Source organism: Falco cherrug, chromosome 10 (genome assembly GCF_023634085.1).
Source record: "Falco cherrug isolate bFalChe1 chromosome 10, bFalChe1.pri, whole genome shotgun sequence".
NCBI lineage: Eukaryota > Metazoa > Chordata > Aves > Falconiformes > Falconidae > Falco > Falco cherrug.
Window position 1 is genome coordinate 13,101,074 of NC_073706.1, and position 26,914 is coordinate 13,127,987.

Below are 26,914 nucleotides of genomic sequence, written 5' to 3' on the forward strand. Positions count from 1 at the left end.
GGGAGGCGGGAGAGGGGGGCGGGGCGCGGGCGCGGGGGCGGGGCCCTGCCGCGCCGCTGGGCGCTGTGGTTGCGCAGCCCGCGTGGCGCGCGGCCGCCGCAGCCCTCCCCGCGCTGGCGCACTTGGCGTACGCGCGGGCCCGACCTACGCAGTTGGCGCAGCCGGCGGCTGCGGGCGAAGGCTGGGAGCCGCCGCTCGGCTGCGACAGGAAGCCCGGCAGCAGGGACGCACCATGTGCGGCGGGCGGGGAGGAGGCGGCGGGGCGCCGGCGGCCGCCTCCCGCCCCCTCCCCAAATCCCCGCCGCCCCCCCCCCCCGCCCCGAGCCGGCGGCGCGGGCGGCGGGGCGAGGGCGGCGCGTGCCGGCGGGTGGCGCGGCGCCCGTGGCTCATTGCGGGGCGCAGATCGTACCATCTGCGGCGGCCCCCCTCCCCATGCACTGCGGAGAATCCTTGCACGGCAATAGCGGCCAGATAATAACAATATTATTAGAGCCGGGAACCGATATATTATAGACACGTAAAAAAAGCCCACCATGTCGGTTGCCTTTGCTTCTGCTCGCCCGAGAGGCAAAGGGGAGGTCACCCAGCAAACTATCCAGAAGGTAAAAGCATGCTTTTATCCAGGCGGTTCGAGAGGGTTGTGCCGTCCGTGCTCCCGCGGCTGAGGCAGGAGGCTGGTTTCTAGGGCGAGGAGGGAAAGGAGTGAATTTGCGAGGGCTGCAGAGATGGACAGCTGGAGAGAGAGGTGGGGGAAGGAGGAGGAGGAGGAGGTGGAACAAAGCAAAGGTGTGCAGCTCACCGCAAAGACGGAGCCAGAGGAGGACTCGGGGAATAAAATTGGGATGGCACGTTATCCCTGCCGGGAGCGCTGCCCGTAACGCGTTGGGAAATCGCAATGCAATTTGCAAATATACGGTTCATTTCTGATGGTGTGTCAGCTCCCGGCCCCCTCGAAAATCCGACCTGAAAATTGAACTAAGATAAAAGGCTGCGTTTGCGAGGGCTTTCTTTTGTACTGGGGTGCAGAACCGTAATGTCTCAGAAGATAGAGGGAGCACCAATGGCCGGTATTGCTCACAGGCTGCCCTGTTACCGTTTGTGCTGCGTTCGTTGATGTTTGATGACAAACAATGGTTTTGCAAGATTTCCTCCGGAGCGGACACCTCCGCACGGGTCTCCTGTGGAGGCCAACGCAGAGGGCTCCTAGTTGGGAAGTTATTGTTTCCTATTCCGCAGGATTGACGGCAGGGACCGTACACACATGCCCGACGCCCCTTCCTCCACAGAAGGTAACGGTCAGGAACGAAGAGGCTGCAAATGTCAATAAAGAACATGCATGGTTTTACTTTGACCGCTATTTGTCATTTGTACTTCTGCCGTATTTTCTGCATGTTCCCCACCGCATAGGTGTTTTGTTGACGCGGAGCTGTGCGGTGTGGTGGAAGTGAGGCGTGTATGTTCTGGGGGTCCGTTCCTAAACACTGACCACTGAAGTGCCATTGCTAATACAGCAATTAACCGGCCACCCGTGCGGTTTGCAGGCAAACTGTTATCTGGTGCCGATTTATGACTTCGGGGGGGGGGGGGGGGGGAACCCAATTCAGTGGAAGACTGTGACAGAACAGGGATTAAGGCAGAGTAGACTGCCACAAGAGAGACCAAAGAGATGACTTGAATCTCAGGAGGCTGTTTGGAAACTAATCCCGGTTTTTTGTAGCTCTTGCGGCACATGTGCCATTGTCAACTGATTAATTTTAAATACAAAAATATTTAGATGCTGTGGGTAAGTTTTTGTCTGACCTCCAGACTCGTTGGGGTTAGGACACAATTTTGTAATTCAGATAGTTTGTACTTAAAACCATGACTGTATCCACAGACAAAGGACAGCCAAAGTATCCTCAGTTTGATTTTCAAGCCCTTTCCTTTTTGCATATTTATAAACTTTATGGAAGCTTCAGAATGTTGATTTCTTTACCAAAAACATGTGAAAACATCTCCCATCTTAGGGGGACATTTGCTGGCATGCTACTTCAGGACTGTTGTTCAACGTTGGGCTGTTGGCAGCGATTTTCTTTTTGCCAAGCAGTGGTGCTGAGAAAAGAGACTTGAGGCAAAGCAACTGGGTGGGCTTTGCAGTGAAGTACAGAAATGGGGTGGTGAGGAAAGGAGCAGATGCTGGGCTGGGAACTCCAAAAATCCTCATTAAAGAGAGCTTTGTAGAACACATGCCAATTTCATTGAAAAATAAGATTATTCTTGTTTGCATCCGTAATATATAAGCAGCTTATTTTTATTTATTAACTCAGTTTTGATAGTCTTTCAAAGCTGTTACTATTCCAGTACCAGCTATTCCTAAAAGATTTCACGTGGAGGAAGTTAGAGCGTTTGACAACAGAGCACTGATGGTGGTGCTTTAAAATAGTTCATCAAGCAGCATTTGCAGGGCAGTACACTTCAATTTCTTCTGTGTAATGGAGATCAGAACTCGGTTCTTTTTTCCTCCTAACTTACAAAAAGAGCTGTTCCTGATTCCTTTTTCTTTCAGCAAGCAATGTGTTCCTCAGCTCATTGCAGAAGCATAGCCCTTTCCTGAGAAAGGTATCCATAATACTGCTTGGGCTTTTGCTGTTGAATACGTGTCTTAACTGAATGTGAAAATGTTGTCAGCGATAGCTGTTGTGGAAACAGAAGAGGACAGATTTATATTCTTTGCTAATTCTGTATACAGAATTTCCACCGACATAGGTGAAAATTCTGTATGACAGTGAGTACAGAGCGTGAAACAAAGAGCTGCACTGTGAAGCAGACAGGAGTATTTTCTCTTAAAATGATATGCTGCACCCCGGTTGCCATGTGAGCATAGGCACGCAGGCAGGAGGAACATGGATTCTTGACTGACACAGTTCTGACGTTCCCTGTCAGCATTCAAGAGAGCAGCCTCTGACCTGCTGTGGCAGGCCACAGCGACGCCGCTCCTCCTCAGACCCTCGCTGACTTGAGCTACAGGGCATCCCTGCAAGTTCCAGCAGTCAGAGCCTGTGATGGACAAGGGTGTCCAGCAAAGTTAAGACCAACTTACAAATGACAAGAAGCAGGACAAGCCGATTTCTGTAAGGGAGTGACTAGCTAGGTTGCAAGGGGATCAGAAAGACTCTTTTGCTCGTTTTCCTATAATCTAACCCTTTGCATATGAATGGGTCAAGAATTCGTTCTGATCAGAATGCATAGCTACACAGATCAGTTCACACTTAACGCACACGAAGACATGTTATTCTTTCCCCAAGAGCTCTTCTGTCCTGATGAGACCGTGGTTCAAAGGCCCAGCCCTGCAAGCACTTAATAGCAATGGTACCTACAAACTGTATCACGTAGGGAGTTTTTCCCAGAGGCAAATCTCAGTTTGTAAATACTGTTGTTATTTTTCCACTCATACACCTGCAGAAAGCTTGCCACATTGACAAGAAAGCTGGGGGAAGAGGCAAACTATTGTATTTGAAATTTTAAAACAAATCAAAGGCTATTTTAAGCTTTTAGTTGTACAAGTTCATTAAATGAAGGTCAGTGGTCATTTTGTCCTGCAGCTCTGGATCTTCTTGGAACAAGTCAGTCACTAGAATTTATTGCATGAAGCTAAGCTAGCAGCCACTGATACACATAAATTAAATGATAGATAATTACGCGGTGTTTTCATTTTAAGTCCTCCCTGTATTAGAACTGAAGTACCCCAAAGGACATATTAGGATGTAATTCTCTTAAGTGCAGTTTCAAGTAGATCCAGTAGTGCAAATTTTATACTTCATCAAGTTCAGTAGTCTGCACATGCTAGTCCTGTGCAGGGAAACTAGTAATTTTAAGTTGCTTGCAAGTATGTTTCTTGTTTGAAAGTTGGCATGTTAGTAAAATCTGAAGTTTTGGAAAGGGTTGGGTGGTGTTTTAGAATGAGGCAGAGGTATTTCATAGAGAAAGCATCTTCCTTCTTCAGCATAAAAATCTTATCTGCCATTTAAGGAGGAAAAAAGGTAAGTCCGTTAATTCTTCTGTGTTGGGTATTTCAACTAACTCCTGTAAAGATAACTGTTCATAAAGGAATGATTCGAAAAGCACAATCACGTGGCTCAGTAACATCACTTGTAGGTATTTCGTAATATCCCAAGGCAACAAAACTGCACAAAACACCATCCACTGCCAGGACAGGTGAAGTGAATGTGGAGTATCACAAAAGCACAGGGTTTTAATATGATACTTGCAGTAACGTGTTTTGATCGTATTTCTTTTATGCAGATGCTAGATGAAAATCACCACCTAATACAATGTATTATGGATTATCAGAGCAAGGGGAAAACTGCAGAATGTACTCAGTGAGTATTATGAGTTTTGGAGTATGTTAGAAAATTTTGGTGTACTTATTTTCATGAACAAGACTATGAAAAGTTCTGTTCACGGATCACTGAGAAAATAGACTATATTTTTAGATTCACTTGTATTAAGAAATTCATATTGTTCTTGGAGGTTTTTTTCTGAAGTATTTGAGTATTTAGTATTTACAGTATGTTTAACAGGTCATTTATTCCAATAATTATAAAAAATTCCAGTTATTGGACCACTTGCTCTATGCAGATTCATTACATACAAGTAGAATCAGGTACAACATTAATAACACATTTTCATCAGAAAGTAATTAAATGTTAAGGACCAGCCATGTCATTATGTATGGCTAAAACAATAATGCATGTAGACGTACCAGTTTGTATCACTGCTTCCTATTCCTAATCATGAAAACAAAATGCCTTTATACAGCTTCTGTGTTAAATCTCAGTCAGGAGGAATTGCCAGTCTGCCCCATGAAAGGTCAAGTTCCCCTTATCAGAAGAAAACTAATCTTAAAAAAGCATTTGCATTTTTCTCTTGCCTTCTTGGGACCCTCCCTGTTTCCAAAAGTTTGACTCTTCACTTTGCTCAGTGGCACAGCTGTTAGTTTGCTTTTGCATGCCCTCCTGTTCTTTATTATGAGTTTTTCCACTTCATTGAGAACTGTGAAGAAGCATAAATGGTTCTGGTGGTGCTTACTTGAGTAAACACTCCAGTTAGAGCACTCTTGAAAAAAGTCTTGTTCTTCTCAGCTTGCTGGCAGGGCAAACAGGTTTTGGTTTTTGGAGTTCTGGAATTTCATTACTACTAGGACCCTTGTTAAACAGGAAGAAAAAGTGGCCGATTGTTACAGCAGCTGTCTGGGTGTCAGCACTCAAAGACTGAGGTCCCAGCTCCACAGTTCACTCAAAGTGCTTTCAGTGGAGAGTGGATTTTACCTCCCCCTTCCCCCAAGTTTACCTATTTGTAAAAGAGGTGTTGAACACACTGATCCTTGATGAAAGCAAGATAGCACAGATAAAGGTCATTACTATTGCTGTTTATTAGAACAGATAGAAAGTGGGCTAATGTAATTTAACTAATCATTTGTCATAGAAAAAAAAGTTCGGAATTTTCTGTATTGTTAACCCTTTCCAAATAAGCTTTACTCCTTATTCTGTAGATACCAACAAATCTTGCACAGAAACCTGGTTTACTTGGCAACAATAGCAGATTCTAACCAGAATATGCAGTCCTTGCTTCCTGCTGTAAGTATCAGTGCTACCATCAGATACATTTACTATGCTAGAGGGAAAGGCTCTTTGATTCTGCTACTGATTGCTGTCAATAAACCACTTTTTACTATTTTCCCATCTAAAAGTTTCTAAGTGGTCAAGTAGACCACTAAACAAATCAGAAGTACTTTTACCGTGTTTAAAACACATTCTTTGAGACATTGGTGTTGATCTCTTGTCTCCGTAGCTCAAGTTCTATATACTGTAAATGGTGCAGTGGTACAGATGGGAACAGCCTCTATTTGTTCCAGATTGTTTATTCTTTACCTCTTCTTATTGTAGTCTTTACTCAGGAAAAAAATGCCCCTATTTTATGTCAAAAACCTAATTCGGTGTTTGGGCATTGGTTTGTCTTTAAACATCGTGTTATTGTTGCTAAATGGGTTCATTTTGGAGGTATTACACATGACACAAAATACCACAGAGCTTTATGCTTGACAAAGGTCAATTTATCAACACACTTCTGAATTGTCTTTGCTAATGCATATTCCCTCAGCAGTTATGTTCTGACCAGCATAAAATGAAATTCATGTAGAGTACGGAAGGATGGGCACAGAAGCCAGACTCTATTATAAACACAGTTTTAAGATGTTCACTGTGCTGCCTGCCGGCTTCTCTGTATCATGCTGAATGTCACTCACACATAGTAGTCAAATGAAGAAAGGTTTACGCAAGCAAGCCCAAAAAGCAAAGGAAGGACATATTTAGTTGAGGCAATTTCTAGTCATAGTCAGGCTAATTTGGGGCTTCTTATTTTGCTAATTAAAAACCTAACCAAAAATTTGCTTCTCCTCCTTGTTATTTGCAGCCACCAACGCAAAACATAAACTTGGGCCCAGGAGGAATGACTCAGAGTGCATCCAACCAGTCTCTCCATTCACAGAGCAATCTCAGTGATGCAATTGGGACGGGCCTTCCTCCTTCCTCCCTCATGCAGAGTCAGATTAGCAATGGTGAGCTTCGGTCCCCTTTGTGCTGCTTTGCTGTTGCTTGGCAACAAAATCATTAATGCAGAATATACTTACAGAGCTGTAAAAGACCTCTCCTAACTCACCTTTCAGGCATATAGGGATTTCAGGCATATGCTGAATTCGTCACAAAATGGCTACAGTCAGTAATGATGCTGGCTTCTGCAAGGACTCCAATCTGCTTAGTATTTCTACAGGGGAAATTAAAAACATTTTTCAAACAATGCATCCAAGTAAAGATGCATCCAAGTTTTTAGTAAGAAAAATTGTATATTGTGGTATTTTTCTCTTGAAAGTGGTGTGGTTGGCCACAGTAAAATGGAATTGCTTGCATGACTAACTGCACAACCAAACCTTTAGATTGAAAAAACCTTCCAGGATACATGCCTTCTTAAAAATAATTTGGTGTTGCACCAGTCTTTGTCCTCTACAGAAGCTTGCAGAGATTGTACTACATAGCCAAAGAGTTTGCACAGACTTTTCAGATGAATAAGATAATATACTTTGTCTGTTTGTTTTTGTTTGTGCAACTAAAGGAAACTAATTTAAAGACAAATATTTTTTTTCACTGTGTGCATTTTACAGTATGAATAATATGTTTGTTTATTTTGTGGTTTGTCGTTATTTAGTTCTTGTTTCTGTGGGTCTTTCCCAGAGTGATAGAGAGAGAAAACAGTTTCTATAAATAGAAATATCTGATTGTAAAATCACAGACTTTGGCAGGGGGACTCAAGAGCAGATGCAAGCCATGAAATTACTTCTGAGTTTTTAAAAATCCGTTGGTGGATTTTTTAAACTTTTAAACTAATAGATGAGGTACCTACTGTAAGTGAGCTTACTTAAATTTATCTGTGCCGCCTTTTTGAAAGATTTACTACCTAGTATAACTATTATAGTAAGTCAGTCAAAACATTATTTTGTGTTACTAAGAATCTCCATTTTCAGTGTGGTTGCTGGTTTTTCTTTTTTGCCCCGCCCCCCCCCCCCCCCCCCAGTTCTTTATAGTAACTTGGTGCTGATGGGAAGAGCCAGACTGGCAGTCCTGACGACTCATCTGCAGAACAGAAGCAGCCAGGGCAGTTTACTCATGTTGCCCCAGCCCAGTACTAAAGCCCAGCCCGAGCTGTGGGCGTCTCAGGGTAGTTCACTCTCGCCCCAGTCACTGACACTCAGTCACCCGGGTAGCACTGGGTAGTTTATCGTGAGAGTATCGATCCACTGGAACCCAGGCTGAGGACACAGCTACACTGCAAAACGAAGGTGTGACAGAGAGTGCAGTAGCTGGGCTCTTCTGAGCAGCCTAGGTACCAGCAGCAGCGATGGCATGTGCTCTGCTGCTGGGGCTGTGAGAATGGGGCCCTCACATCCTTGGCTTTGGGGACACCCCTTGGTTGCCAGTCTCTACTGCTACTGTCTCTGTGCCTGCTAGCATCAAGCTAGCAAAATGATGCTATGTGACACAGCATTCCTGATGTGCAGGTAGACTCTGAGATTGAGAAATTATTTCACATCGGTCAACAACTGTTGGACAGCGTTTTTTGGAAATTAGGAATAAATAAGTAGAAACAATTCAAATGCATGGGCTCTAGTACTTGTGAAAATTTCTTATCTAATGGCAGCAGAGATGAAAGTCTGTAATGAACAGGTACACCATTGCAAGAGAGGCAAGAAAAGGGAAGAAGTCATAGAAGCTACTACACTTTGTTCTGTATTGTCCTCGGTCAGGACTTTACAGGAAACGGCCTACGGGACAGTAACTAGGTAATTCCCTACACACATGGTAACTGTGTAGTGGCAGCTAGGTGAATTGTAATGACCATTCTGTTATTGGGGACAAGCTAAAACCAACCCACTGAGATTTCAAGTAATCAAGTCAGTGAATCTTCGTGCCACAGCCCTGCAGGTAAACCCATTAGATTCAATAAACGAACCAGTGAAACTTGGCTGCCTCCAGACAGAATTGGGCCCAACTGAGAATTTAAGCTGTTCAGAAATCATGAATGAGGCTGTTCAGAGGAAAACCCAACTGTCTTATACGCATCAGAGTATGAAAGAGGTTCAGTGCTTTGTATCTATCTTATGGTTTAGTGTTCTTTTGGTCATGCTTTCATATTTTCCCTTACGATCACAAATTAGCCAAACTTTTTTTTGCTTTAAATGCCAAGGTTCTCTTAAGTTTTTCCATGCAGATAAGGCAAGGTTTACCAGCACTTGCTACACTCCATCTCTCACGCAAAGCAACTGCTTGCTCTGTTCAGACACCATGTGGCCTTGTGTTGCACAAGTAGAAGAATCAGCTTTACCAGACACAAAAACTGGAGCAAAACACAGGGCCAGATCTCTGCAGCAGTATATTGACCTGGCCCCACTGATTTCAGTAGAGCCGTCTCTTTATCTCTTGTTGAAAATGCTACTTACATCTCTCCATCAAAGGAAAATATAATAATCCACAGCAAATTTTCTCATTTGGATGTCTATAAAAACCATTAAGAGTAATTAATGAGGTTTGTACTAAGAGAATCAGACACATTTTTCAGAGGCTGTAGATGCACTTAATAACTGTGAATTAAAGTATTGTTATCTAAAATTACAACGTAATTCCTTCTCTTCCAGGGATTCTACATGTCTTCCATTCTACCTAAAATAATTTAGATTGGCAACAATACAGCTGAATTTAGGTAGACAGCAGTACACGCTATCACATTTTATGTACTAATACACAATGAAAACAACTTTCCAAATCTCCTTCATAAAAGTATTTACAGCAACAAACAACAAAAACCAAGAACCAGATTCTCTGCAATTTTAGTTACCCAACAGCAATAGAACTGTAAAAAATAAGCATACTGCCAGGTAAGCAGGATGATACAAACCCAGGATATAACTGGGGCAGTCTGATGATTACATACAGTGATGTTGGGAAGGGTGTACTGTAACAACAGGGCTTATTATGGTGACTTGAAAAACTTCTCTTCCGAAAGTCTGAGCTACTTTCAGTCAAACTTCAGGAAAAGGAGAGACAGGCTTGTCCTCTAAGGAGAGGGTCCCTCGGTACTTCGTAAGCCCCAGCTAAGGAGGTTAGTTGGTTATTGAGGAACCAAAGGGACGGAGCAATGTGCAAGCGTTTCTCAGCCACTACTGTGCCTCCCCATTGTCACCATCTGTGGGGTGAGGGACAAGGAGTCAACAGCAGGACAGGAGAAAGGAAAGAACACTTTTCAGAAGGCTGGGATGTTTCCAGAGTCCATGTATTTTTCTGAATTACTTGAAATTACTGAAATTTGTTGATTCTGCTGCTGGCGAGGAACTGGTTGTAGGGCATTGCTGCTGGTTTTGTTCTTCCTGTCTGCAATTCTGTATAGCCTGGATTTGGCTGCCAGGAAGAGGAAGATCACTCTAACTGTGCAGTAGACAGTTTTAATTTGTCTGTAGATATCAGGGAATTTCAATAATGAGAATTTTTTTTGTTTTGTTTTGCCTTATCGTAAGGTATTTTAGAAAGGCCGTGAGGGCTTTAATGCTCACTGTACGTTGCCAATAATAGCACAGACTTTCTTGTTGCTCTCTTTAATTTTTCTAGGTCCTAATCACGTGTCTATGCAGCAGTCAGGCCAGAACACTATGCCCACGACCTCTCTGAGTATGACTGTCAGCAGTCATGGAACTGGGCCTGGTTATAGCCATACAGTGCCTGCATCTCAGAATGTGCCAATGCAAGGCCAGGGGTCAATAGGCAATTATGTCTCTCGAACAAACATCAACATGCAGTCTAATCCAGGTAAACTCCCTCTTCCTCCTTCTGGGCCAACTTGACTTTTCAGTGACCTCAGAGGTTTACCACACATGAATTTGTTCTGTAAATATTTTCTGTAGACAGCGTCAAACATAGAAGAGGAAAAGCCAGCTTTAAGACATCTCTGAATTTCAAGTTGTCAGGCACTACTGTAAGTCGGAACGGTTTCAGACTTGCTTTAACTTACACCGACTTGCTATGGTTAGCAACGAGTTGGGGAAAGGAGCGTTAGCTAGAAGTGCAGCACCACTATCTGATAGCCCCCAGCAGCAAATCCCACAACTGTGGGAGGGATCTGAGACGCACCTTTATCCTAGCTGAAAGAGCCTGCCAAAGAGTGTTACACATGTACTGCTTGTACATTACTACCCCGTTTTCCTTATTTTATTGATACTTCACACTGCTTGCAGGGCATAGAGAGACTAGCAGACAACTCAGAATTAATCTCTTAATTTGTAAAAATATTTGCTACTGAGTATTGAATGGGATGTCCAATGCTTAAGAATTCTGTCCGACAATACAAAATCTAGGGATCAAATAAATCCTAGAATGTCAGTTAATAATCAGGTATATAATAAGGTGGAATTAGAAGAAAGGATTGATTAGGAAAGAAATGCAGCAATGAATTAGTCAGGAGCCAGAGAGGAACAAGCATCAGTTCTTAGTTCTTTCTTTAATCCTACCGTGATAATGATTACTAGATGTACTTTTAAATATCTGACTGAAGCAAATGGCAAGAACTGACCATATAATAACATCCTTTCTGGATTACAGTGCAGAAGAGTTAAATACATGCAGTAGGAAAACATCTCCCCCTGTGGAGAATTCACAGAATTACCAGGGTGCATGTCAGTTGGTTTTAACTTGCTTCCAAAGAGACTAGGGAGAGAACTGTCTCATCCCTTTAGAAAACAGTATTTCCCGTGTACATTGTAGTCTCCATGATGCACCAGCAAGCAGCGACGTCGCATTACAACTCAGCACAAGGAGGGAGCCAGCATTACCAGGGGCAGTCCTCCATTGCCATGATGAGTCAGAGCAACCAAGGCAACAGCATGATGGGGCAACGGCCAATGGGCCCTTACAGAGCTTCACAGCAAGGTAAAATCTATTAATAGGTTATTTATACTACTATTATTAGATTGATGATATTCAGTCCATCCTGTGGGGTAGGTAAGCCAACAAAATTTCCAAGTCACATTTATGAACAGGGAATCCCATCCGGTAACACAGGACATCTCAAATGGTGGAAGTATCGTGACAATCAGATTAACTTTAATCTATTTTCAAGATTTATCTATTTAATTATTTCAGATATTTAGGAAAGTAATTCTGTCTAAAAGGGGTCATATATCTCTAAAGAAAAGATGAACAATTTGATATACAGCTCACTCAAGCCACTGGGAATATTTTCAATTCTTTCAAGTGGTACCGGATCAGCCATAACACAGAGCAGTTAACAAGGAACACATTTCCAGAAATAAGATAATAGTGTGCCACCGATTAGTACGAAAAATTAGGCCAAGGAAAGGAAAACACCAGAGGATAACTACTATGCTCTTAAGACCTCTCTGGAAAAGTTCTAAGAGGTAATAAAGCTGCTAGACAGATTCTAACATAAACTGAATTTGGCTAGGAAACAAATTAATACATTAATTAAAATATACTTAATTCTGACAGTGTTCTTGAGCATGGAATAAATTCCTGTGTTTTCTAATAACTCAGATTAGTAGATGAAATGTAGTCATTACTTTTGATATTGTCACGGAAGTGAGTGGTTTTAGGACATGTTACTGTCCATTGCATATTTCAATTTCAACAGCTGTCTCTGAGAATACAGATTTATTTCCTTTTTCTGGTGAGCAAAACATCTTTGAAACTGCTGTCAATGTACATAGTGTGTTTACTTATCCAGATGTAAACACTGTTTTCTTAAAATAAATCAGATAAGAAAAAAACATCCCTTAGGAGTGCGTGGGCTCAGTTTGCTCTCTCTTGTCTTTGCCTTGCAGGTTCCTCACAGCAGTACATGGGTCAGGAAGAATATTACAGTGAACAGTACAGTCATGGGCAAGGCTCATCAGAACCTATGAATCAGCAATACTATCCAGATGGTAATTCCTCTGAGCTGTAGTCACTGTAATATTGATAAAGTGTAGACCACCACCGTGACTGCCACATCCAAGGACATGGCAAAGCCATTATGATGCATTTCCAATTTAAATGATAGAAAATTCTAATCCCAGAAGATGGGAGCCTGGTACGCAAACATATGCATCAGTGCACCCTGCTATCCAAACTGCTTCAAAAAGAGCACAAAGTCTAGTTTGGATTAGTAAATGCGAGAGATTTATCCATAGGTGTGACTTTCCTTGCCACATACTTGACCTCCTACCTAATGGGTCTGTATTTCCTCTTAGTGTCATCTTTGTGCATAAGCAGCTTCATAAGAAATCATTCAACAATGTATCTATAGTTATATTAACAATGTACGTGATAAAACTTTGCAATTCCTTGTAGGACATGGTGATTATGCCTATCAGCAGTCATCCTATACTGAGCAGAGCTATGACAGGTCATTTGATGACTCTACACAACACTATTATGAAGGAGGTAGGAAAATATATTTGCAATCTTTGTAAACCAAAGCTCTAATCCCCTAAAATACTAATGAAATGCTTATGAAAATGTATAATATGACTTGTAATTTCTGCATCACTAACTGCTACTGAGCTATTACTTAAGGAGTGTCCAGGAAATAGGCTTCAGCTATGTATAGCATTTTTTATACCAAGATTATATCAGACTGTATACACAGTATCATGTCATTAACTGTATTGTGTGGCAGTCATGCTGCGCAGCCTTGTGGGATCACTAACTTGTTTGTAGCCTCATTTTCATTAGAAGAATGATCCTCAGTTGTAGCTGAGCCAGGTGGAATTATAGCTATGGATATTGAACTTTTTTTGTAGTAAGAGAAAAGACTTCCAGGATATCAGTATCCTCCACTCTTACAAAACTGTTTAACAAACGTTTTATATAATGCTGTAGTAAAGATTATGCTGACAAAGGTAAACTAATGTGCTGCAGTTAGAAATGGGGTTCAGAGCCAGAAAAAATTGGCAGCCGTAAATGGAAATTTCTCTAAAATAAGACAGCCTACCAATTAATTCCAGGACCAGCTTTTTCTTGATTTACTTAATTCACCTTACAAAGTGTGAAAAACAATGGGTTAAATGAAACTAATCATTGAAAATCATCAATACTGTGAGTTTACAATTCTACCACTAGAAACCTCCCAACAGTAGTACATCAGTAAATTCAGTGATACACTTAGGGTATCTGAACTCTAAATTAACTGCAAAATATTAACAATTATGGTACAGTGAGGTGGCATTTAGGAAAAGCAATGTCATCTTTATAGTTTCTGTTCGTTTTGTTGTTTCAGGATACTGCAAATGGAATTTCCATCATAGGTGTTTCAAAAAATACCAGTAACAACTAGATAAGTGGTCTTTCTGGGATATATGAACCAACATAATTATCTAGAAGATAAATACAGTGGGAGAGCTTCTTGAGAAACCAGCTATTTACCCTGGCACCTTTATCTTTGTGACTCTTGTGTTTTGCTTCTGAAACACTTCTGGGGTAAAAAAAAATCTTTCTGGGAACAGGGTGCTTGTGTTGTTTAGTGATCTGTATAAATAAACAACTCTCTCCTGTTCAAAAGAACAAAAAATTGCTGAAGTAAACATCCTGATGGGCAAAATACAATCATCTGTTTCTGAAAAGAGTACTTGTCTATGAATTGCAGACCAAGGGTCCTTATACCTTTGTTTTCCTTATGATTTGCATGTCCAGTGAAATACCTGCCTTATCTATAATCATACTATTTAACTTTTTCCCTCTTTAGGAAATTCTCAGTACAGCCAGCAACAAGCAGGATACCAACAGGGAGCTGCGCAACAGCAAACATATTCCCAGCAGCAATACCCAAATCAACAAAGTTACCCAGGACAACAGCAAGGATATGGTATGAAAACTGTCACTGACCGCTCAAGCGTTTGCAGTACTTCATCCTGGTGCCTCCATTCCTAAGTGAAAATGTGCTGTGAACTATTTCCTTGATTAACTTTGGACATCCACATACCAAAACTAGCCAAAGAGCACAGCATGTAAAGGGATTCTGGGCAGTAACGTACATTAGTATAGCACTGCATTCGATACCGTTATGTGAGCATCCTGAAACCCTCTCTCTTTTGAAAGAAACTTAGAAAATACACATTTGCCTCATGTTGACTTCTTGGGAAGTGTCAGCAGGAGGTCACCGCCTGGATTCTCAGGCCTCGTACACTTCTAATAGTTCTGCAAGTGACATGATAAAGTAACATCAACAGTCCAGAGAATCACTACTCCCTTAGATTTCCTGCAACATCACAGGGGGTTTATTCCTTGGTGAGGGAGTGAGGTGAAAGGAGAAAAGTGGAAGTGCTTTGAACATGCAGCTAACAGTGGCACAAGGCTTTTGAACCCTTCAGGTCACCAGTGGCAGAGTGCCCCACTGTTACCAAAAGCATCCAAGTCTGATGGCTGTCTTCCAGTTTTCTGACCGACTGGAGGCATCTTGTATGTCTTCTCAGGCTTTGAAAGAAACTATTTCAGGTTATTTAGTACAAAAACGGGGTCTGGAGAGGTTAGAATCCTAGCTTCAAGGCAAGGGATTTCTGGTGGATCTCCCAGATGTGAGGGTACTTGACCTTGAACTGGCAATGCTAACCAAAGTCAATAAATTGATGTTGATATCAACAGCAAACCCATTTTAGAAATGTGAAATCTCATGAAATAGAATCTACATGCCTAAAATTTTAATTAAATTATTAACACCTGACTCTGCAGTACTAGTAGATAGCCTAGGCCACTAAAACCAGACATATTCTGTGAAATTAAACCCAAAATTCAGTTCACGATGTTAAAATCTGGCCTCTTCTTTTTAAACGTACTCCTTCATAAAAATCCACTGATAATGCCAAAAAATGCACATAGCAGTCTATACACACAATATACAGTCCCAAATAAAGGGAAATCAGGATCCCTGTGCAGCTGTGTGTCTGATTTACACGTGCTTTTAAATTATCTATATATACATGCAAGAGATTTCTTAGGTTCTGCCTGGTCAGCAGTGCTTACGGTGGCACAGCCAGATTAAATAGGAAGTTAAACGTACAATTATTACTAAAATAAAGGCCAGGTAGCTTGCATATAGGTAATAATTGAGCTGTGCCAATACAGGTGTCAGATAAAAGTATATCACAATTTCTGAGCAAAGTTTAAAACCTGAAGTTTACATTGCTGCAGCTAGATTGTTATTAGTATTAACACTTTCTGCTGTAAAGCTAGACGGGAGGTCTAGGCAAAATTTACTCACAGTTCATACCCACAGAGCTTACTTGGCTACCATCATGTTTTATGTTACCTTAACCCTAAGAACTCCTCCTAGTAAATCAAGCCTTAGTAGCAGATTTCACTGTCTTCTCAGGTCCTGCACAAGGAGCCTCTTCACAGTATTCCAGCTACCAACAGGGGCAGGGGCAGCAATATGGAAGTTACAGAGCTTCTCAGACAGGCCCCTCCGCTCAGCAACAGAGGCCTTATGGCTATGAGCAGGTAAATTGTCTAAATCTCTGCTATGAAAAAGCACTCTGCATATAAATCTATCTGATAATTTGGTGCAGGCATATTGGTGATACTTCAGTGGGTCTTTCAAAATTGATAGACCAAAAAAAATTGTCTAACTCACTGTTTGTAAACCTCTGCTATGTTATTCTCCAACATTTTTATTTCTCTTTTTTTATAGGGACAATATGGAAATTATCAGCAATAAAAGAATACGATCCTGTGTCAGATTAATTTCAATAGTATCTCCATCTTTTGAACTGGATGTACAGGCAGTTTTGATTAATTGTAATATGTTGGTTACCCCTTAGCACAAAGCAGCGTCTGTATGTGAACAGTGTTCATTTCATGCTGGATATGAAGCAGTGCACTACTGGTAACAAGACAATGCTTTAATGGTTTGATATTTGGTGCTGTGTATAGTACTGTATGTTGATACAATGCAGAAGTTTTTCATTTAGCCCCCCCGCCCCGGCCCTTGCCCCATTCTTGATGTTTCTAAATAGCTTTAGGATCATTTGATCACAGTTGTACCCCTTTCCGGAAAACAGCCAGGTCATTCTGCAGTCTGGCTCAATACAAAGCCATTCAGTCATGTCTCAGTCCAGGGAAGTATCCCGTGGTAGTTGATCTTTTTTTAACTGAATGCATTGGAGATTACCTGCCAGCCTCTGAAATCCACGCCTCTTTACTTCTTAAGTATAACGAGATGGATACATTCCTTACGTGAAGACAGTTCTATGCTGTATGATAATTAACTGCAACTTCTGTAATGCCTACCTACCCAATACCTACCCAAGTCTTAAAATGCAGTAATCTGAGTAAGTCCACATTTCTGTTGTAAGAGGTACAGGAGGATCAGAACCTATATTCAAGAAAATAGTAATTACTAGAGGCACCTTTTATATATCCATGTAAACGAAGGTATTTCTGTTGTGGAAGTAAAAAACAGAAGGGAGCTGTGAGATCTGCAGTGTCAGCCTAATACACGTCAATATTGCTTCATATTGTGCTTAGCTGAGAAAAACATCTGGCAAAAACTCCAGTCTTAAATACGCTACCCCAGATTTTTAACTCGCATAAAATTTTCATGCCAAATTTTGCAAGCAGGTGGCTGGCATCCTTCTTTATTTCTGATTCCTCCCTTGCCCTTACTCAGATTTTCCAGCAAGCATTATAACCATAAATATTGTCAAATTTTTTGGTCTCTTGGTCTTACAGTTCATTGTCACTTTTATTTATCTCTTGTAGCTTGACAAATAGTCCAGAAGTAAAAAATCCATCCAAATTCAGCTTTAATTGTGAAACAATATTATGCATATAGAGAGGGGAATTATTAATGGGGTCAACCAGTGAGAGAATACCTATAGAGGGAGAATTTAGAAATAAAAACTAGTGGTATGTAAAAGCCAGTATGAACAATGTAAGTCACTTCAGTTTTATATGTTCTTATAAAGTGTTGGAAAAAAGCACTTATAAAGTGCTTATATAAGTGTTGAATGAAGTACCATGTCCAGATTTCTCTGAGGCAAAAGGCTAGGACAAATATGACTATACTCCATAAGCATTTTTAATACGAGGTTAACTCAAAATTTACAATATGAAGTAAATACACCTCTGTAGGACTTTCTCCTTTTCTTTGTCTGAACTGATATATTAATGGGATTTTGAGTTCTAGAACTTCATATTTTGAAAAACGAAGACCACAGGGAAAACAAAAGATGTCTCAATTCCTTTTTTTTCCCTGTAAAGTCTTTAACTGGACAACTAAAGAGTTTACTATTAAATATTGTCAAGCATTGCCCTTGATACATTAATAATTTAAATTACTGATAAAATAGAAGACTTTTTTTAGTCAGTCCTCATTTCTCTCATCTTTCCTGCTGGTGTTTTCATAGTCTGAAGTAACAAGGAACAGAAAGGAAGAAAGATCGTTTTCTTTACAGTATATAAAAATTACAGGTAGCCATTAGAATGCAATATTGCTCTTTGCCAGCGTGAAAATATGCCTTTTATGTGGTTTTTGAAAGTGCTGAAATACTTTTGAGAGAATGAGCAACACTTAAAATGAAACAGCAACATTACATCAATCTGAAATGTCTTACATTAAGAACTTCTTGAATGTTGTGTATATAATGTATTTGAAAGAGCACTTTGGAAATAGTTTGTACATTTATTTCCTAATTTATACATGATTTTGGGTGTTAATATTTCTAATTGTTAATAACAAAATGTTTATTTAATGTGTTGTCCATTTTTATGTATTAATGTGGAAACAAAGTGATGCCAGCATTTTGAATTCTTCCATTAATTGTATCATTTTCTGTTTTGTAATACAGAATGCTTGAAAAATTGTTTAGGTTAAATATTATTTGAAAATGAAATTGGTGGTACTTTTCTTAGAACACAGACTTTTGAATGGAAACAACAAAGGGAGATTCTTTGAGTTGTACTTTCTCCCCTACTTCTCTGATACAATTCATAGATAATTATAGATGACAAAAGCGCTTCCCAGCTTTCAGATTATTTGGTATGTGATGATCAAAGGCCCTGTGTGAGCAGAGCGAGTGGACGCAGGGAGCGCCTCACCTCAGGGGTAGCAGGGCAGGGGACACACTGTCTGGCAGCTCCTCACAGGGCCAAGGCACCCCAGGCCTAACCCTAAACACATACACTCACACACACCCCCCCATTATTTCAGCTGCCGCAGCCCGCTCCAGGCTCACTGCGGGGACAGCGGCTTCCAGCCCCGTTAAGACCGAAGCGGCCAGGACCCTCGGCACCACCCTGAGCCGGGCAGGACCCTCAGCGCCCGGCCGTTCCGCACCGCTCTGCCCCGGGACGCACAGGACTGCTTTTCCACCGACTAATTTAACCCACACGGCAGCGAGCTGTGTCCGCGATATTCTACGGTGGGCCACAATATGGGCCTCTGTGCGTGCCCACGGCCCAGCCTCGACGCTCTCCCAGGAGTGGCGGCCGCTGCGTGAGGGGGCGGCAAGACCGAGCGCGCAGGAGGCGGCGGGACGCGCCTTCCCGCCCTTTCTCCTCAGCGCTGCGCATGCGCGGGGGTGGGGCGCGGCCGGGGGCTGGGCGGCTCCCAGCGGCGGAGCGGGGCGCGGCTGCGCTGCGGCTCAGGCCGGGCTGTCCCGGCGGCTGCCAGCGTCTTGCGGAGCCGTGCTGGGCCGTGCTGTCCCGGTGGTTGCCAGCGCTGTGTGGAGCCGTGCTGGGTCTGGCTGTCCTGTCAGCTGCTAGCACCGTACTAGGCCGTGCTGTCCCGGCGGCTGCCAGCGCCATGCTGCCGCCGTGCTGGGCCGGGCCGGGTGGCCGGCTCCCGTGGAGGCCGGCCCTCCTCCTCCTCCTCAGCCCGGTGCCGGTGAGGGGCCGGCAGCCGACTTTCTCCACAACCTGCGTGAGGTGTTCAAAAAACAGGCGGCTGAGGCAAAAAAGAGTCATTTCGGAAAGGAAACTGGTAAGTGCTAAAGTCAATCAGCTGTTAGTGGCGCTTCAGGAAGCGGAGGTTACCTGCGCCTTACCGTTTTCTCCTGGCATATATATTCTGATGTGAAGAAATATTTTTCTAAAATTTGATAAATGTGCAGAATAGTGAGGAAATAAGCCTGCCCTGTGACATTATCGGTTGTAGTAGCGGTCCGTGTTGCTTTAGCCACAGCAGCTCTGGGCTGAATGCGTACATAGGTCGAGAAAGCAGAAAGTTACATAGCTTTAAATCTAAATTGCTGTTTTGTTTCTCACTGTTTTCATAGGCTTGCGTAGTAATCAGCTGCCAAACAGCTTTTTGTGTCAGAGAAACTGCGGGGTCCTGGAACTTTTTCTTCACGTTCTTTTTCTAGTTACGCATCTGTGGGAAATGTTATTTTCAAATGATCAGTAAATCACTTCCCATTTAAAGCCATAGTTTCCTGTCTCGCCGTGTGGTGGTGCCAAATACTTCTCAAAAAGGCACTTTTTAAGAAATCACTGGTCATAGTATAAATTTAATTATCAAGAGTTAGGGGGTTTTTTTTGAGTTGTTTGTCTTGGTATCGTAATACTAGTAAGGCTTTTTCTCTCTCGCATAGTTTGAGCTACTTAAGTAAAGTGACCCTCATTGCTCATTCTCATTATGAAGTCCCTTAGTGATTGACAGAATTTGAATGTTACTACAGTCAAGGTCAAGCTTTCTCTCTCTCTCTCTCTCTTCATCCCAATATGGAAACGATTTCATCTGCCTATATGAATGTATTTCTCTAATATTTTCCTGTGGGGATCTCAGACCACTTTCCAGAGATAGGTAAATACCATCAAACCTACTTTGCTGACCAAAAAGCTGAAACATACTGCAGTGTAATTAGTTTGCCAGAAGTCAAATATGAAGTTAATGTCAAAAATGGAGCCAAGCTCTGGAATTCTCTTTATATTTTTTTTTTTTTTTTTTTTAGCCCCTGAGCAATTGGTTGTGGCATATATTAAGATTTCCACCACTTCCTCTGTTTACAAATACTTTCTATTCTTTGTCTTTAATTCTTTTCTTAATTGTTAAAACAATGAAGTTTGCCTTAATTTTATCACCTAGTATAGAAAGCAATGAGTCAGTATGATATCCCTCCTACACATGCACTATATCCTTTTTGCAAATTTCAGTTCAATTTAAAGATGTAATCATTGATTTAATTTTTTTAAAAGTTTGGTTTTCATGAGTAGGGACACAATTAACTGAGTGAGTTTAGTTTATAGTGTGGTAGCTGTCTCGAGCTACCTGTCAACTTTATATAACTGTTAAAATTATACTTTTCCTGTTATTAGTTTCTTTAAATGTGAATGTTGTACTTCTGGTATCTCAGCTGCTGCATTAGGTTCTATCAGCATAGCCTCAGGCATGTATTTTTAAGGGTGTTCTTAAAAATACTTCAAAAATGAGAATTATTATACTTAGTATGCTGTATTTAGTTGATCTTTGAATGGCAGCAGAGTTCTGTGGCGTTACTTGGTTTGTTTGGGTTTTTTTACTGTTGAATGGAACTCATCATGACTAAAAGTAGTAGGTCTGCATATTACTAAGTTTTGCAGAACAATCAAGTTCTAAGAAGATGATTCTGATAAACTATACCCTTGTTACAGACACGCTATTTCGTGGATCACCGGAAAGTGCGTGTAGTTGGAGGACAAGGAGGAGGAGGTGGTTATTCTTTTAATAGTGAACCCAGAAAAATATTTGGAGGTCCTGATGGTGGAAATGGAGGTGATGGGGGTCATGTCATTTTGAAAGGTAAGACTCATTAAATCTGTTTTGTTTCATGTTGTCTTACTGCTTAACACCCCACCCCCTAGCAAAAACAGCCTTGTATGTACGGTAGGAAATGGAAAATTTAAATGTCAAAAATATTAAAAATGTTATTTCTGTATGAGATGCTTTTACTTTTTAAGCTTTGTCCTGAGCTGTGGTAACAGGGATGTAAATGACACTGACAGCCTTAGAAATAGTTTGGAAAATCAAGGTATTTTGCAGACACCTCAGTGATTGGTGCACAACTGTGTTATAAGGCTGGGATCTGATCAAATTTTACTCTTAAGATGGGTAAAGCTGCTTCTGCCACCACCCTGCTGCAAAAGCTGCTAATCTAGCAAATGAATTTTCCAGAGTATTTTGTAATGGATGATTTTGGAAATTGACCGCTTAACAAACTGCATGGTTACCAAGCCTAGGCAGATCAGTATAGGCAGCTAAACTTCATCGCAACTTACATTAGTATCAGTCTTCCCTGATATGTTATTGTTAAGACAGTAAATAGGATACGCATTCATGTAATATTCAAAAAAGAACAGACAAGAGGTTGCTGCTCTTTGCTTGTTCTGTTAAAACAATATGTTAAAAATATGCATCTTTTGCTTTACAGCTGACCAGCAAATGAAATCACTTTCTTCAGTCCTTCCCTTCTATCAGGGTTTTCATGGAGAGAGAGGAGGAACCAAAAACTGTTATGGAGCTAATGGTGCATATATGTATGTTAAAGTAAGTAAATTAAGGCTGCATGCTAGTATGTTAGCTTAGTATTAACATCGCTGATTTTCAAGCTGGTTGTGTGTTTTTGCAGGGAGCCTTGCATGCTGTCTGTTTAGACGCAGCTGGTTGTCACACAGGCAGATCAAGCTGCTTTAAGTTGTTTATAAAAATTAGACTTTTTTGGAAGGTACATCTGGCCAAAACAAATACCGTCACAGTTTACTTTACTTCTGCAGGTCATTGCCTAGAGCAGTCGGAACACAGAACTTCTTAAAATAGGAGCAGACTTTTTTCTTTCATACTTTTTTTCTTCAACATGCATAGTTTTGTGCATATCTACAATGCATTTCTTAGCTCACTATGGTGCTTGGGCTTCTTTTTCTTAAAAGGAGAGAAAGAGGGTTATAGTTCTGTTAAAACTTCAGTGAAGTGTAAATGTCTGACAGTACTGTTTGGGTTCAGAAAATGAGCCTCATGGAGTATGCTTCTCTTTTTGGATTCCTCAACCTGAGAATACGGAGGAGTGATTTTCAACAAATCTGAAATCAGCTGCTAAAGGATCTGCTGAAGACAGCTCTGCTGCAGACTTTGAGCTTCAGTGTAATGCTAGCATCTCTGTTCACTTTAAGGTCCCTGTAGGTACGTTGATTAAGGAGGATGGGAAGGTTGTGGCTGACCTTACTCAACATGGTCAAGAGTATGTTGCAGCTTATGGAGGAGCTGGAGGGAAAGGTAATCGCTTTTTTCTTTCCAATGAAAACCGAGCCCCAACGTTATTTACTCCAGGAGAGCCAGGTCAGGAAAGGGTCCTCCATCTGGAACTCAAGACAACAGCTCATGCAGGATTGGTGAGTATTGCTGTGGTTCTTCCAACTTTCTTATCATTTTATGATGACACTTGACTGATTGAAGAAATAATGTTTGATAACATTTTTGTTAGCCTTTTGGCTTGCTTGGTTAGAGATGCAACTCGATGCTTTCTTGCTGTTACTTGGTAGAAGGGTGTCCAAAGTGATTTGCAGAGCTGTCACACTCTTGCTACTTGATGTCATCCTACTTTTGCTAAAATCAACACTATAAATAAAAAAGCAATGTGCCAGATTCGTCGGTGATTAACAGACTCACTGATAATGTACAGCAACTTTGTCTGCTGGTTCTGCAGATGAAAAGTACATCATGGAGAGTTCTTCTAAATTAGTTTCTCTTTTCTTGTTTTTTTTTTTTTTTTAAATATAAAGTTCAAATAATCTTTTATTTCATCCCTGTATTTTTCTTTTTACAAATATTAAACATTTGACTTTGTTAGTTCCAGGTTTAGCATCCTCTGAAATGAAAAATACTATTCAGACATGAATGCTAAGTCAATTTAGGGCTTAAGCTGTGTTCATTTTTAAGTATGGAAATGTGTTAACACCAGCTGGTAAAGCTGTTAGAATTATACTTTGCTGCAGAGTGTTCTTGCTGTAGTTCAGCAGCTGCAGAGCAACTGTCTGGCCTAGCAGAATTCTGTGAATGTATTTAGACACTAAGAAAAGAGTTGGCATTGGTGAATCAATACACTTAATTCTCTGACCAGCTGGACACTCTCAATCCACTTCTCACATTTGTAGCAGTAATTTGGAAATCTGGCGTGAATCTGTTTTGTACTTTATTTCCTCTGACAAAAATTCAGAGCGCTGATGTCAGCAAATAGGAGAATCTGGGATTTGATCTACTTTCCTTTGGGGATTATTGGCTGTCTGTGTAGCTATCATATGTCAGCTGTAGGGTATCCCCGAGTAACTTCATTTCTGGGATAGGTTTGTTTAAATTTCTTGCCTTCTCCTCAGGAGGCCAAGTTTCAATTTAATTCTTTGATGTTAAGTCTATGAAGAGCTGTAAAATTTCAAACTTACAGGCCTTCTTGTTACTTACAGGCCAGACTGTGTTACTGAATCAAGGACAAAGCCAATTCTGAATTATTTTCGAAAATAATGTATCTGTTAGAAAACACAGATAAAATGGGAAGTGCAGGACAAAGTGTCAAAACATTATTTCAGAGTCAAAGAGATCTTACGGTGTATACCTTTCTGGCGCTGAACAAAGTGAATACTTAAGATGGCACAAAAAAGTTAAGGGGCTTCTATGTTTGATCCATTTAATGTTCATGAGAAAATATAAATAAAACAGGGTTTAGGAGAACCAAAAAAGGGAAACCTGGCTGCTTTTCAGAATGAAGTACACAAAATTAATGTTGATGTATTCATGCTGGAAGAACTTTGCCACATCTGCAGAAGTTTACTTTTTTTTTATAAGGATTAACCTAGAACCTGTGGCTTTAATAGGTGTTTCTATTCCAGGTGGGCTTTCCCAATGCTGGCAAATCATCACTTTTGAGAGCAATCTCCAGTGCAAAGCCAGCAGTGGCTGCCTACCCGTTCACAACCCTAAATCCCCATGTCGGCATTGTCCGCTATCAAGACTACGAACAAGTAGCAGGTAAGAACTGTGGTATGTTTTGTGTACCTCGATAGCAATTTGTGTCACCTGGATTATTCTTTGTAATGCTGTAGAGGTTTGGTAGTTTTTCTTGCTAGTTCTTAAGAACTTCAAACAAAACAACACTGAAAGCCCATTTCACATTCACTTACATGTGCCCTTAATATCAAACTAGCAACCTGTATTCTGCCTTCGCTGGAATAATCTAAATTCAGATGTTTTAAAAGATAATAGCAGTCAAACTTAACATGAGGTATGTTTTAATATTGATGCATTGAAATGTAATTCTAAAAGTACTTGCACTGGCCAGTAAAAGACTGGGGCAGTTTGTTGTTTGGGTGTGGGGTTTTTGTTGTTGGATATGTGGGGTTCACTGTGGAATTTCTATCATTGTAGTTGCTGACATTCCTGGCCTAATAAAAGGTGCTCATCAAAACAGGGGCCTGGGGATCGCCTTCCTAAGGCATATCGAACGCTGCCGCTTTCTCCTGTATGTGGTGGATCTCTCTGTGTCTCAGCCATGGATTCAGCTGCAGGACTTAAAATACGAACTGGAGCAATATAAAAAAGGATTGTCTGAGAGGCCTTGTGTTGTCATCGGGAATAAGATTGACCTTGCTCAGTCCAGGATCAATCTACCGCTCCTTAAAGAACAGATAGGTGAGCGGGTCATTGCTTTGTCTGCGTTGACAGGAGACAACCTAGAGGAACTGTTGTTGCATTTGAGAGAACTGTATGACACTTATGTGGGGACAGAACAATCACGAGGGCAAAGCCCGGTCAAGTGGTAGGAACCAGAAATACTGTGAGTTGTACTGGAAGGAGAGAAAAAAAATAAATCATAATTTGAATAGATTGCATCTGTGTGGTTTTGGGGTTTTTTTTGAAGCAAGGGGCACAGCATGTGGATTTGATCTGGACTGCTGCATTGGAAAGATTTTGTTCATCTTTGAGGTGTCTATGTTTTACAACAAAATTTTTGAAAATTGTAATCATGATGGGTGTTGAATTGGAAACCTGGTTCTTGTTTGGCATTAGGTAGTCCATTATGGAATGAAGAGAATCCTATCTAGTAGAGAAGATGGAAATTCAGGATCTGTAGGAGATGCTAGCTTGCTTTCTAAATTGAAGTGAAATGACTTCTCAATCTTCACTGATCAAAAATTATGAAATAAAAATAAAGTGGTCCCATATTTATGTGGTTTTATACCATAACCACTTTCAGTCATCTTCTCTTGAACTTTTCTCCTGTTTTGTTGTTTGTTTTTTCTCAGAGGAGGCACAGATACTCAGTATTTTTAGGGAGGAAAAGCATAAACCAGCTGTAATTAATGATTGAAATTATTTTCTCATTATTATAAGTAATAAACTATCTTTAAATGCTGGCAGCAGCTATGTAGCTGTATAAACTAGCCAGGGAGCAGTCATTTAAGACTAATTTCTGAGTTCTCCAGTTTCCCTTGAGGAAACGCTCTCAAGCAATATTTTGAGAAATTCTTGCCTTCAGATATTCCAAATAAAAGAAAAATACAGTTCTTCTTCCCTTCCCCCTTTTTTAAAAAAACTATGTCATTTTGTGGGCAGAAATCTTCATTTAGAACAGTGGGTCTCTGCTGTCTCCTCATGCTCACTGCCTGTGTCTGGAAAGGGTCAGTCGTGTTCAATCTCTAAAGCTCAACTCACACCCTCCTGCTGTATCGGTGTTGGGATCAGCTCTGTGATTATGATTATGAATTAGAACTAACTTTCCCTGTATAAGAAGGAAGGCACATACCTCTTCTTCAGAGCAGCAGGTTTTTGTTCTGAAAAAGTGCAAGGTCAACTCAGATGTCTAAATTATTAAATGAAAATATGGGCCAAACAGGTAATTACCTCTGCTAAACTCACATGCTGAGTATTTCTATCCATGATCAGGTATGGAAAGTAATCTATGCATTGTAAGTGGTGATACTGGCATAAAATATGATCAGGAAAAAAACAAAAATATTAAATCCCAAAGTCGTTCTCATGTTTTGTTTCATACTTGCTTCATTCGTGGCATTTACCAAAACTGAAATAGGTAGAAGTTAATACTTAGTTCTATCCTTGTGTTTGGTTGTGTGTACCATTTGGGGGCTTCACTGTTGATTTTCCTCCTACTGCTATATGTTTTTCAGCCACTTTTAATAAAACCAGGAGAAGATTGCCTGAACACAAAAGCTAGTGCAGCTTCTCTGCAGAACATTTAATACCTATAAATACTTTGTGCTTTCTCTGACTGTATTTTAGTATTATTTTGGCAGTCTTTGAGAATGACAGGCTGTTTTAAAAGCCTCTGTATTCACAGGAGCTTTCACCCTCACTTCTTAGTGTTTGT

At 41.0% G+C, this 26,914-nt stretch overlaps 2 protein-coding genes across 3 annotated transcripts; both read left to right on the forward strand.

Moving 5' to 3' along the window:
* The first annotated feature begins 130 nt into the window (after positions 1–130).
* On the forward strand, positions 131–18,427 carry SS18L1 (SS18L1 subunit of BAF chromatin remodeling complex). The gene is made up of 11 exons (XM_005444891.4): positions 131–602; positions 4,282–4,358; positions 5,531–5,615; positions 6,451–6,595; positions 10,191–10,388; positions 11,340–11,504; positions 12,416–12,517; positions 12,924–13,016; positions 14,317–14,436; positions 15,940–16,067; positions 16,258–18,427. The coding sequence occupies exons 1-11, from the start codon at positions 534–536 to the stop codon at positions 16,282–16,284; spliced, it is 1,209 nt and encodes a 402-aa protein (XP_005444948.1). The 5' UTR covers positions 131–533; the 3' UTR covers positions 16,285–18,427.
* Positions 18,428–19,157: 730 nt separating this feature from the next.
* On the forward strand, positions 19,158–25,416 carry MTG2 (mitochondrial ribosome associated GTPase 2). Of its 2 annotated transcripts, XM_055722848.1 has the most exons (7): positions 19,158–19,548; positions 21,198–21,345; positions 21,974–22,089; positions 22,710–22,777; positions 22,867–22,928; positions 24,420–24,558; positions 24,998–25,416. In XM_055722848.1, the coding sequence occupies exons 1-7, from the start codon at positions 19,372–19,374 to the stop codon at positions 25,347–25,349; spliced, it is 1,062 nt and encodes a 353-aa protein (XP_055578823.1). In that variant the 5' UTR covers positions 19,158–19,371; the 3' UTR covers positions 25,350–25,416. The 2 variants fall into 2 exon arrangements, with proteins under 2 accessions (XP_055578823.1, XP_005445085.1); XM_005445028.4 differs by having other exon boundaries at positions 19,159–19,548; positions 22,710–22,928; positions 24,955–25,416.
* Positions 25,417–26,914: the final 1,498 nt, after the last annotated feature.